Genomic DNA, 13,438 nt, shown 5'->3' with positions numbered 1-13,438 from the left:
CACAGGTGGTGGGAATTCGGGACACCCACCCAGAATGACAAACTTCAAAACTCAAACTGTTAGATTTTTGTTACCCAGATGAATTGTAGAAACCAAGGTAGATGAAGTTTTGGGAGATGTCCATCATGATCAAGTTATATGAAAGAGTGAGCTCGATGGGCTGAAGAGCCCAATTCTGTTCTGATGAACTTAGACTCAGAATACTACAGCACAGAAACAAGCCCATCTGGTCCTTAATGATTGGTTTCTCTCCCTAGCCCCATAGACCCACACGTGAATCATACCCCTCTCATCTACATACTGTACCACCTATCCAAACTTCTCTTAAAAGTTGCAACAGAACCTGCATCCACCACTCTGCCGCTGGCAGACCTATCCACACTGACACTACTCTGAGTGAAGAAGTTCCCCTCAAATATTTCACCTTTCACCCTAAACCTATGACCTCTAGCTCCAGTCTCACCCAACCGCGGGAAGAAGATTACATCTATATGCAGCATTCTCCTCATAATTTTGTATACCTCGATAAGCTCTCCTCTCATTCTCTTCTTCTCCAGGGAATAAAGTCCTAACCTATTAACTTTTTACTGATCACTCAGGTCCTCAAGTACCAGCAACATGCTTGTAAATTTCCCCTGCATGGATTCAAGCTTATTGACATCTTTCCTGTGGATAGTTGACCAGACACACACACCATACTCCAAATTGACTTCACCAACATCTTATATAACTTCAACATAACATCTCAAAACCTTTACGCAGTCCTCTGAAAGCCAATGTGCCAAAAGCACTCTTTACAACGCTACCTACTTGTGATGTCACTTTCAGGGAATAATGAATCTATAGTACCAGATCTCGTTCGTCTACTGCACACCCCAGTGTCCTACCAATCACTATGTAGGTATTACCATGGTTTATCCTGCCAAAATGCAACACTTCACACTTGTCTGCATTAAGCTCCATCTGCTAATATTCAGCCTATTTTTCTATCTGGTCTAGATTGGGTTGCAAACTTTGACAGCCTTCCTTGGGTTCACGATGCACCCACGACTTTGACAGGAAGAACACCAACAGTGTTCCAGTGAAGAATAGCAGGGAAAGAGATCGGAAGACTCGATAGGATCCGACTTTAGATCTGTGGATGCCTGCACCTCATTTGCCGCTATACGGACAATAGAATTTCACGGATTTTAACATCATCCCATCCTGCACAGGAAATGCCGTCAACAAGAAAAGAATCTAAAAATACAATTGCTTCTAAAAGTTATTCTCACCATACGTCGATCTGGGTGGAATATTCAGTTGAACCCATCAGGACATCTGGGGGTCGATACCACAAGGTCACCACTTCATTTGAGTAGGTTTTGGTAGGGACAGATTTTGCCCTTGCCAGACCTGAGAAAGAAAGGTTTTGTATATTTGAAGAGCACACTTACTATTTGTTACTTATTTTGAGACAGAAGGAAGCCATTAGGCCCATTAAATCTATGCTAGCATTGATCCAGGCCCTCCCCTCAGTACCCTGCCCCTTGTCTTAGTTCCCTATATCTTTGAAACATATTTGCTCTCACAAGCCCATCAATTCCCCTGTGAGTTCCTCCAGCAGGAAGTCTGTTGTCAGGAAAGAGCAATATATAGAAACATAGAAAACCTGCAGCATAGTACTGGCCCTTCAGCCCACAATGCTGTGCCGAACATGTTCTTACTTTAGAAGTTACCTAGGGTTACCCATAGCCCTCTATTTTTCTAAGCTTCATGTACCTATCCAGGAGTCGCTTAAAAGACCCTATCGTATCTGCCTCCACCACCATCGCTGGCAGCCCATTCCACACACTCCCCACTCTCTGCGTTAAAAAAAAACTTACTCCTGACATCTCCTCTGTACCTACTTCCAAGCACCTTAAAACTGTGCCCTCTCGTGATAGTCATTTCAGCCTTGGGAAAAAGCCTCTGACTAGCCACACGATCAATGCCTCTCATCACCTTATATACCACAGGTCACCTCTCATCCTCCGTCACTCCAAGGGGAAAAGGCCAAATTCACTCAACTTTTTCTCGTAAGGCATGTTCCCCAATCCAGGCAACATCCTTGGAAGTCTCCTCTGCACCCTTTCTATAGTTTCCACATCCTTCCTGTAGTGAGGTGACCAGAACTGAGCACAGTACTCAATGGGGTCTGACCAGGGTTCTATATAGCTGCAACATTACCTCTCGGCTCTTAAACTCAAACCCATGGTTGATGAAGGCCAATGCACCATATGCCTTCTTAATCACAGAGTCACCCTGCGCAGCAGCTTTGAGTATCCTATGGATTTGGACCCCAAGATCCTCCATACTGCCAAGAGTCTTATCCTTAATACTATATTCTGCCATCATATTTGACCTACCAAAGTGAATCACCTCACACTTATCTGGGTTCATCTCCATCTGTCACTTCTCAGCCCAGTTTTGTATCCTATCAATGTCCTTCTGTAATCTCTGACAGCCCTCCACACAATCTACAACACCCCCAACCTTTGTGTCATCAGCACATTTAATAACCCATACCTCCACTTCCTCATCCAGGTCACTTATAAAAATCACGAAGAGGAGGGGTCCCAGAACAGATCCCTGAGGCACACCACTGGTCACCGACCTCCATGCAGAATATGACCCATCTACAACCACTCTTTGCTCTCTGTGGGTAAGCCAATTCTGGATCCGCAAAGCAAGGTCCCCTTGAATTCTATGCCTCCTTAAACCTTGCAAGGGGTACCTTATCAAATGCCTTGCTGAAATCCATATACACTACACCTACTGCTCTACCTTCATCAATGTGTTTAGTCACATCCTCAAAAAAATTCAATCAGGCTCGTAAGGTACAACTTGCCTTTCTCAAAGCCTTGCTGACTATTCCGAATCATAGTATGCCTCTCCAAATGTTCATAAATCCTGCCTCTCAGGATCTTTTCCATCAACTTACCAACCACTGAAGTAAGACTCACTGGTCTATAATTTCCTGGGCTATCTCTACTCCCTTTCTTGAATAATGGAACAATATCTTCAACCTTCCAGTCCTCTGGAACCTCTCCTGTCCCCATTGATGAGGCAAACATCACTGCCAGAGGCTCAGCAATCTCTTCCTTCGCCTCCCACAGTAGCCTGGGGTACATCTCATCTGATCCCAGAGACTTACCCAACTTGATGCTTTTCAAAAGATTCAGCACATTCTCTTTTTTAATGTCTCAAGCTTTTCAATCTACTGTAAGTCATCCCTACAAATGCCAAGATCCTTTTCTGTAGTAAATACTGAAGCAAAGTATTTATTAAGAACCTCTGCTATCTCCTCTGGTTCCATACACACTTTTCCACTATCACACTTGATTGGTCCTATTCTCTCATGTCTTATCCTCTTGCTCTTCACATACTTGTAGAATTGCTTGGGATTTTCTTTAATCCTGCTCACCAAGGTCTTCTCATGGCCCCTTTTGGCTCTCCTAATTTCATTAGGAGAAATTCTCCTTCCTGCTAGCCTTATAATCTTCTAGATCTCTATCATTACCTAGTTTTTTGAACCTTTTGTAAGCTTTTTTTTTCTTGACTAGATTTTCAACAGCCTTGTACACCACAGTTCCGGTCGCCTACCATCCTTTCCCTGTCTCACTGGAACGTATCTATGCAGAACGCCACGCAAATATCCCCTGAACATTTGCCACATTTCTGCCGTACATTTCCCTGAGAACATCTGTTCCCAATTTATGCTTCCAAGTTCCTGACTGATAACTTCATCTTTCCCTTTACTCCAGTTAAACGCTTTCCTAACTTGTCTGTTCCTACCCCTCTCCAGTGCTATGGTAAAGGAGATAGAATTGTGATCACTATCTCCAAAATGCTCTCCCACTGAGAGATCTGACACCTGACCAGGTTCATTTCCCAATAACAGAACAAGTACAGCCTCTCCCGTTGTAGGCTTATCTACATATTGTGTTAGGAAACTTTCCTGAACATACCTAACAAACTCCACCCCATCTAAACCCCTTGCTCTAGGGAGATGCCAATCAATGTTTGAGAAATTAAAATCTCCCACCATGACAACCCTGTTATTATTACACCTTTCCAGAATCTGTCTCCCTATCTGCTCCTTGATTTCCCTGTTACTATTGGGTGGTCTATAAAAAACATTCAGTAGAGTTATTGACCCCTTCCAGTTTCTAACTTCCACCCACAGAGACTCCATAGACAATCCCTCCATGATCTTCTCCTTTTCTGCAGACGTGACACTATCTCTGATCAGCAGTTCCACGCCCCACCTCTTTTGCCTTCCTCCCTATGCTTTCTGAAACATCTAAAGCCTGGCACTCTAAGTAACTGTTCCTGCCCCTGAGCCATCCAAGTCTTCTGTAATGGCCACAACATCATAGCTCCAAGTACTGATCCACGCTCTAAGCTCATCTGCTTTGTTCATGATGCTTCTTGTGTTAAAATAGACACATCTCAAACCATCGGTCTGGGTGTATCCCTTCTCTATCACCTGCCTATCCTCCCTCTCGCACTGTCTCTGAGCTTTCTCTATTTGTGAGCGAACCACCCCTTCCTCCATCTCTTCATTTCTGTTCCCACCCCCCAGCAATGTCTACCCACCAGAGAGAAGTATGCAGAAGTCCATTAGATGTCAGCTGCCAATTCATTTACACTCACTATAAGATTACAATACCAATGCATGAGCAAATCCCCTACTCTTGGAACTAAGCTGAGGATCAAAGTTCAAAGTGCATTTACTATCAAAGTACGGAAACATTATACAACCTTGAGATTTGCTTCCTTACAGGTAGACACAAAACAAAGAAACCCAAAAGAACCCTTTAAAATAACTGACAAACACCCAACGTGGAGAGAGAAAAAAAGCGAGGACCTCCCCAACTCTGGATTTACCTGTCCTTGAGGTTAAGCAAAACAGACCAAACATAGATGAAAGATGATTATGAAAGGAGAATGATAAGAGAACACTTGCCAAAATCAGCTAATTTTAACTCTCCTCGTTCATTGATGAGCAGGTTCTGTGGCTTCAGGTCTCGATGTAGAACCTTCCGCTTGTGGCAGTAGGATAATCCTCTCAACAATTGGAACATAAATATCTGTCAGCAAAAGAAGAATGTTGCATTGTAAAAAGAAGACCAGATTTTATATATATATATCTTCAGTTTATTTTTACATTTCCATTTGGTCTGATTAATCTAAATTATTTATTCCCCACATGAGCCATCATCAACCCTTCTTCATCTAACTCTGTTCCATTCATTGTACTTACCCAGTTTTACCCTCTGATCTTATGTAATTAAATGCCAGTTGTCTCAACAATTCCCACGATAGCAAATTCAGCATTCTACACATCCTGTGGATAAATAAGTTTCTAATAAATGCTTGCGTTGGTTTGGAGACTTTAGTTTTGAATCGATATTCCAGTCTCATTATAAAACATCTTCACTACGTGCCGTGTCACAAGATGTGGGTGATTATGGTCTTTGACCGTGATTGTTCTTGGTAAATTTTTCTACAAATGTGGTTTTCCATTGCCTTCTTCTGGGCAGTGTCTTTACAAGAAGGGTGACCCCAGCCATTATCAATACTCTTCAGAAATTGTCTGCTTGGCATCAGAGGACACACAACCAGGACTTCTGATATGCACCAGCTGCTCATACGACCATCCGCCACCTGTTCCTATGGCTTCACATGACCCTGATCAGGAGGGGTGGAGTGGAGGGGGGTAAGCTGGTGCTAACCTTGCCCAAGCGTGACTTCCAGGCTAGCGGATAGAAGGAGCGCCTTACACCTCCTTTGATAGAGACACTTCTCCACCCCACCACCCAATTATAAAACAAAGTAATAGAAATTCAGTGTTTCTCTTGCACAGATGACAGGATATGTTCCTTGCCTTCTTCCTTATACATTTTGCCTAATTGTCTAGAATTTTTAGTGAGCATATATTTGTTTTAAATCATGAGAGGAAATGAAATGCGAAATAGAAGCTTTTCTGAGGAATGTCAGTGGGAGGCCAACTTGATATTTCATTCACATTCAAGAGAAGAAAAGTTTAACCTCTAGGGTCAGAGGTTGAATTGCAGATCTCTGCTGATGTCAGCCAAGACACATTACAATCACTTGCTCAATCCCCAGATCATGAAGCGGGTGGGGGGAGGTTGTCTCTAAAAGCTTCTGGCTGTACAGACTATCAAACAATGATTGACCAAAGTTGTCCGGGAGCCACCAGGAAAGCTGAGGCTTGACCCTTGATACCATGTGTCCCTGGCTTCAGAAGAACTCGGAATTTAGCAGTAAGTTCAAGATTGAATAGAGATGAATAAACCTAATATTAGAAAACCTTGGCAAAAACCTTCTCAGGTGCTTTGCATAGCCTTTGAGTAATAGTGTTCCTTAACAACAACTGATATTCACTTACTTTATTGCAATAATTATTTTATTTATATAACCCTTTAATAGAGTAAAGTTTTTCAAGGTGCATCTCTGGAATGTTATCAGATAAAATTTGGCTCCACACCACATTAAGATCTCACAGCAGAGGACCAAAAATTTGGCTAAGCGATGGATTTTAAGACATATCCATATGACAGATGTAGAGAGATGGAGAAGGTGAGGAAGGGAAATCCAGAGACAATGGAATGATGCAAGTCTAGAGGCACCATCACTAGAAGACCCTATGAGGAGTATAAATGAGGTGAGTAGCCACAGACTTTTTCACTGGGTAGGGTAATCTGGAGGACATTGGTTTAAAGTGACCAGGAAACAATCCAAAAGGGACACAAGGGGCAACATTTTCACAGAGAGTGGTGGGTACATGAAATTTGTTACCAGAAAAAGTGTGAGAGGCAGGTACGACTATGACAGTTAAAAAAAAACATTTGGACACGTGCATGGATAGGAAAGACCTAGAAGGGTATGGGCCAAATGCAGCCAAATAGAATTAACTCAGATTGGCAACTTGGTCAGCATGGATGAGATGGGCTGAAGGGCTTGTGCTCCATGCCTTATAACTCTACGATTCTATGACTGAGTGCTAAGATCTTTCAGACACTGTGGAGTTTAAAGAGATAAAGTTGAGTGGCTGTGGAACAACTTGAATTTATTAATTGAGGTGTTGCTAGGTGCTGTTTCAGTATTAGTGATCATGTGGGCGCTGTGGACAAGGAAATGTATGCATTAAACAGTAAAAATATGCTCATGTTGAGGTTGTACAAACTAAAAAATTACTGTAGATGTACATTTTCTTTATTTCTTTCCTTAATACCATGCAATTTAAAGTCAACGATTTACCTGATTATCAAGGGCATCGAAGTTTACAGGGAGAAGGCAAAAGAATGGTGTTGAGGGGAATAATAAATCAGCCATGATCAGACTCATGGGCTGAATGACCTAATTCTATTCTTATGTCTTATGATCTTATAGTCTTCTGTTTTCAGGGTGTTCTTTTTCTACATTTAATCATTTAAGGAAAATTAGTAGACATGTTTCTGTCATCTGGGTGTAACAATCCTGAAGTACTTTAAAGCAATACATTCAGTATGTTGAGCAAGACATCTCTTTGTTGCCAAAACCTGAGTTAGTACTGGATTTTGGATGAGCAAGCTTCCGGGATTTACTTCACTGAGCTTCCAAGTTCATGAACCATTAACTTCAACAAGCATCTCTAGTCATTAGACACAGGAATGATTAGTGAATAGAGTGAGTTTTATTTCAAAGTAAGGGATTACCAACATTTAGAAATTTTCCAAAATAGCTTTCTCAATCACAGGTTTACTTGTACAAAGGTTGGACACAGGGCTTCTACTGGAGTCATCAAAGAATATTTTTAAGGAAACTCCAGAAGAACTTTGTCATGGACAGGCGGTCCCAAGCCTTGATGTGAAAGGAGGAAAGTTGTGCATGGGGCTGTCAACCCTATCCCTTAAAAAAAAACAGTGCTACAGAAATACCAACAGAAACTTCAAAGACTTCATCCCTGGAAATGGAAGGATCTTCGAAGATGAGCTACACCTAGGGACAACTTGAAAGACTGACCCAGAACAGAGGATTTTGGTGTGCTGCTGTTGGCAGCCTACGCACCAGTTGGGTGCATGGACTTATGAAGAAGAGGAAGAAGATCCATAAGGAAAATCTTAACCTTTGGGAATTAAAGACTATACAATGCCAAATACCTCTGTGAACGCACAGAGGTGTTTGGCATTGTAGAGTCTTTAATATTCTGTAAATGTCCTTATACATTATTAATAAAACTATTAGATCTGGGGAGAATATTGCTATTACACTTACAGTCAAGATGAATCCAGCTAACAATAATGACAGAATTATCAAACAAATTTGCCTGGATGTTGCCTGGATTGGGGAGCATGCCCTATGAGAATAGGTTGAGTGAATTTGGCCTTTTCGCCTTGGAGCGAGTGAGGATGAGAGGTGACCTGATAGAAGTGTATAAGATTATGAGAGGAATTGATCGTGTAGTCAGAGGCTTTTTCCCAGGGCTGAAATGGCTAACATGAGAGGGCACAGTTTTAAGGTGCTTGGAAATAGGTACAGAGGAGATGTCAGGGGCAAGTTTTTTTTATGCACGGGGTGGTGAGGGCGTGGAATGGGCTGCCGGCGACGGTGGTGGAAGCGGAAATGATAGGGTCTTTTAAGAGACTCCTGGATAGGTACATGGAGAAAAATAGAGGGCTATGGGTAATCCTAGGTAATTTCTAAAGTAAGTACATGTTCGGCACAGCATTGTGGGCTGAAGGGCCTGTATTGTGCTGTAGATTTTCTATGTTTCTAAAATTTGACATGTCTACATAAAGATGCAAGAGAAGATGGTGAAAAAGTTCAGTCAAAGATAGGGCTTGAGGAAATCTTAAAAGTGGAAGGTGAACTAAGAGATGGAGAAATTTAGGGAGTAATCCCCACAGTTAGGGATTTTGGTAGTCAAAGAACAATGGTAACCTCAACTCGTGGAATAGAAACAGAGGAGTAGTGAGATCTCCAATGGTTAGCGAACCAGGATGAAGGATGAAGACCAAGAGGGTTTTGCAAGCAAGGAAATGACCTTGCTCAATAAAAACTAGTGAAGATCAGCAAGCATAGAGGACATGAGTGAGTATTACCCAGTGAGAGCTATTATATGGTGAAGAGAGTTTAAGGTAACCATTTGTTCATGGGCAGTGGAAAGGAGGCCCAGTGTACAATGGAATATAATTGCTAAGGGTTTTGCCAGCAAGTTGTGGTGGATCTGCAATGCCTCCTTAGTAGAAGTAGGAGATATTAGTGACAGTGCAGATCTTTAGTTAGAAGTCTTATCTCAGGGTTAAATGCAAGAACATTGTGAGAAGTCAGGTATGAAAAGAGTTAATGACTAGGGATAAAAAGCGAACTACAAAGAGTTCCCTCCTTTCTAATTAACTCATGGGTAAGCAGTGATATCTTGGGAAAGAAACGGGAGCAGAAGAGTGGTCATCTAGTTAGTTCACGGATGAAAATTCACAATTAAACACACAGAAGCATACACAGTTCGATGATTAGCTTCACCAAAAGGAAGATAGAGCACTATTTGTTATTCTGAACAGTTCTCAAATACCTCAAGCAAAATTGAGTTGGGAAGTGAGCTCACCTTGACATTGTACATGCTCATGATGTTCCCACAGTTGTCCATATACTGTTTTAGGTCGCTGTCCTGCCAAGCAAATGAACAGAGTGACATTAACCAGTGGGGGATTGGTTTTTGTAATTGCTGTTCACTAAGCTTCACTCTTAGAAGGGAAAGAAGAAAGTTTTCTTGGGCGCTGGAGCCTTTTACTGTTCCGTTGTTTGGTCAATTTAAAGACTGATTTAGGAAGACTGAAAAGACAGGATCCAGGGTGAGAGCCAATTTTGCTTGCTCTCTGTGATGGTCACTCCTCTTTCTATGGTGCTGAGGCTATTAAGAGTGCCCGCTAATATGATAAACTGATAAGCGAGGTTTTGGGTCTCCTCCGGGGTTCGAATCTGAGGACTCAACTTTTGGTTTGGAATGTTGTAGTTCACTTCAATTGTTTGCGTTTTTCCCTCTTTTTCTTGCGCGTCGGGTGTTGGTCTTTTATTTAATTTTTTTTCTTTAATTGGGTTCTATTGGGTTTCTTGCTTTGTGGGTACCTGTGAGCAAACAAATCTCAAGGTTGTATAATTATATATTCTTTAACAATAAATGTACTTGAAACTTGAATAAATAGTTATTTCTTGGAGCCAATTTGCACAAAGCAAAATCCCACAAACAGCAATAACGTAATGATCACAAATAAGAGAAAATCTGCAGATGCTGGAGATCAGAGCAACACACAAAATGCTGGAGGAACTCAGCAGGCCAGGCAGCATCTATAGAAAAGAGCAGATGAAGGAAAAGATCTGCCAAAGGGTCTCAACCCAAAGTGACAATTGTACTCTTTTCCACAGATGATGCCTGGCCTGCTGATTTCCTTCAGCATTTTGTGTGTGTTGATAACATAAGGATCAGTCGTTTTGGTAAAGTTGATCAGGTTATAAGTGTAAGTGAGGGCAATAAAGAGAACCTCTCTGCCCTTCTTTGAAAAAATGATGCCCTGAGATCTTTAAGGTGCACTTGACACACTTGGATTAATATCAACTCAGAAATGCAACACCTACGAACACCTCTCCCAGACCAGAGTTTGTGCCATGTGCCAAATAAAACTAATTCCTTATTATTCCACCAAACTTTTCCCAGCAAGAGTTAAAAAATATCAAATCTTCCTTGGCTGGGAGAGGCTGACTGGAGTTTATAATCAAGTCTTTGGAGTCGGACATAAAACCACAGTTCTTTGAGATTGAGATGAGATCGTTTCTCATTGAGTCATATTAACCCCTTTGAATCAGTCGGAACATAGAGTCCCTTGCACTTGACATACCCTAAGGAACTATAGTTAGCTAAATGGTCATTTGTACAGGATATATTGGGCCAAGTGTAAACTCTCAAGCCTAGAATTAGGCCATACTGTCTTTTTAATCCAATGAGTCAGCAACTGTTACAAAGAATGAGGAAAATCTTGAGATGATCATGGATTAGTGATGATACTGGTGAGGCTCTTGGATAATTTGCCTCCAATCCAGTTCTGTAATTTGCTGAGCCAAGGTGAGACCTGAGGACTCCGCTACAGGTAACAGAGAGCTTCGTAGGGTGGTCAGGTGATGTAGTATGGGACATAATATGCTCCGTCCACCATTGATACTGGGTTCCTGTGGGTTCTGTTCGGGGACTTGAATCGGGGCTGCAACCACTTCCATTTGATATATTCGTGGACCATGTTCTTGTCCTGGTCACATGAATTACGGGACTGGAGTCCAGTTCAAAGAACAGTTCTGACAAAGATTCTTAAACAGCTAGAACCTGTTTAAGATCACTTAATGAGGCCACACTCAGGTTGGAGGAGCAGTGCCTTAATTGTTTCTCAGTAGCCTCCGACCTGTTGGCATGAACTTCGATCTCTTTAACGCAGTAATTTCTCCCCCTTTTCCCTTCTCTCGTTTTGCATTCCCTATTCTGGTTACCCTCTCACCCCTTCTCTTCTCACCTGCCCATCGCCTCTATCTGGTGCCCCTCCTTCTTCCTTTTCTTTTGTGGTCCACTGTCCTCTCCTATCAGGTTCCTTCTTCTACAGCCCTTTACCTCTTCCACCTATCACCTCCCAGCTTCTTACTTCATTCCCCCCTCCCCTCCCCAATCAACCCCATCTTCCCTTCACTTGGTTTCACCTATCAGCTGCCAGCTTGTACTCCCCCCCCTCTCCCAACCTTCTTATTCTGGTTCAGGGCTCCTTACTTTCCAGTACCGATGAAGGGTCTCGGCCCAAAACAGCAACTATTTATGCCTCTCCATAGATGCTGCCAGATCTGCTGATTTCCTCCAGCATCTTTGCGGGTGTTGCACCTGTTTAAAAATTTTGTGCAGGTCTTCTCTTTGCAGCATCTCAGAACACAAAATACTACTGCGCAGTACAGGCTGTTCGGCCCACAATGTTGTGGAAACCTTATAACCTACTCTACGATCAGAACCTTCTCTCCAACATAGCCTTCACTTTCTTCTATCATCCATGTCTCTATCTGAGAGTTTCTTAAATGTCCATAATCTCAACCCTAGATCCTCAATGCAAAGTAGGTAGAATCCATATGGGGAGAGATCCAGTGGGAGTCCTCCTCACTGCCAGCTGTTCTAACCCGTTTTCCCAAATTAATTTTTTAAAGCTTAACGGAAGAGTTGCCATAGTTGGATGCCTTACCAAGTACTCAAACACCAGGGTGAGAGAGCGTTCAGTGTGGATGATGTCATGCAGGGTGACAATGTTTGCATGCTTCAGATTCTTTAGCAGGGAAACTGTGGAAGCAGAACAGAGAAGTTAATCAGGATAAATGTCCGTCCTTGAATGTTGGCTCAGTCACACACTCTTCTTGGAAGAGTATTCGAAAGAATGTAGATAACAGTCTCTGCATTCGCTGTCTCTCAACAGGCAGATTTTATCTCTTCCTAGCATTCTTTCTATCTCTTTCCAATCTCTCCCTCTCACGTACTGTCCCTTACAATCAGCCCATGATAACTGATTTTGGAAAGCATTTCCAGTCACCTATTATAAACTGATCTGGGGAAGTCAGTGGTCCTACCGCTGCCCGCAGCCTCTGACTCTGGCGTAACACATAGAGCTCCAGTATCTGTCGAACTGCTTGCATTCCTCGCTCTGGCGCTGTCTGTGGGGAGTTTGCATGTTACCCATTTTGACTACAAGCGTTTCCTCTAGATGCTCCAGCTTACTCCCACAACCCAAAGGAATGGCGAAGTGTGGACGAACTAACTACTGTAAGTGTCCTTAGTGGAGAATTGAGAAGAGATGTAGGAGAATGAGTAGGGGGTTGGGTTGATGGAAATGCTCTAAGATCAATGATTGAATGTCCCCTTTCTAAATCATTAGGAAGTGGAAGTGCGATTGAAGTCACCCACACTGATTTTCTCATTCGGTCACAATTTCTCTCACATAGCGTTGAGCTCACTGAATTTTGCTCTCAGCATCTTCCTCACTCTCACATCTTTCTCTCATATGCTGCCTTATTCAATTTCTGTCTTTCTCATACCTTCTATCTCTCTCGCTCACATCCACGCACGAGAGACACACACACACGCACGCACACACAGTCAACATCTCAGGCCGAGACCCTTCATCAGGACTGGAAAGGAAGGGAGAAGAGGCCAGAATAAGAAGGTGGGGGTGGGGTGGGGAGGAGAAGTCTAAACTGGAAGGTGGAGGGGAAGATGGATGAGTGGGAGAGCAGGGATGAAGAGAGAAGCTGGGAGGTGATAGCGGGAAAAGGCAAAGGGCTGAAGAAGGAATCTGACAGGAGAGGAGAGTGGGCCATGGGAGGAAGGGAGGGAGGAAGG

The 13,438-nt window shown here is 42.7% G+C and overlaps 1 protein-coding gene across 5 annotated transcripts in view; it reads right to left on the bottom strand.

Annotated features, from left to right (window-relative positions):
- The window catches only part of LOC134355464 (cyclin-dependent kinase 18-like), a 128,939-nt gene that overhangs the window by 27,539 nt on the left and 87,962 nt on the right, over positions 1-13,438 (bottom strand). For all 5 annotated transcript variants that reach the window (XM_063065390.1, XM_063065387.1, XM_063065388.1 and 2 more), the window contains exons 7-10: positions 12,291-12,385; positions 9,635-9,697; positions 4,991-5,114; positions 1,275-1,395 (exon numbers count right to left, since the gene is read on the bottom strand). In XM_063065390.1, coding sequence (XP_062921460.1) covers positions 1,275-1,395; positions 4,991-5,114; positions 9,635-9,697; positions 12,291-12,385 — 403 coding nt within the window. The remainder of the gene's footprint in view (positions 1-1,274; positions 1,396-4,990; positions 5,115-9,634; positions 9,698-12,290; positions 12,386-13,438) is intronic.

Source organism: Mobula hypostoma, chromosome 13 (genome assembly GCF_963921235.1).
Source record: "Mobula hypostoma chromosome 13, sMobHyp1.1, whole genome shotgun sequence".
In the NCBI taxonomy this organism is placed as follows: domain Eukaryota; kingdom Metazoa; phylum Chordata; class Chondrichthyes; order Myliobatiformes; family Myliobatidae; genus Mobula; species Mobula hypostoma.
This window is presented reverse-complemented; position numbering and strand designations above follow the sequence as displayed.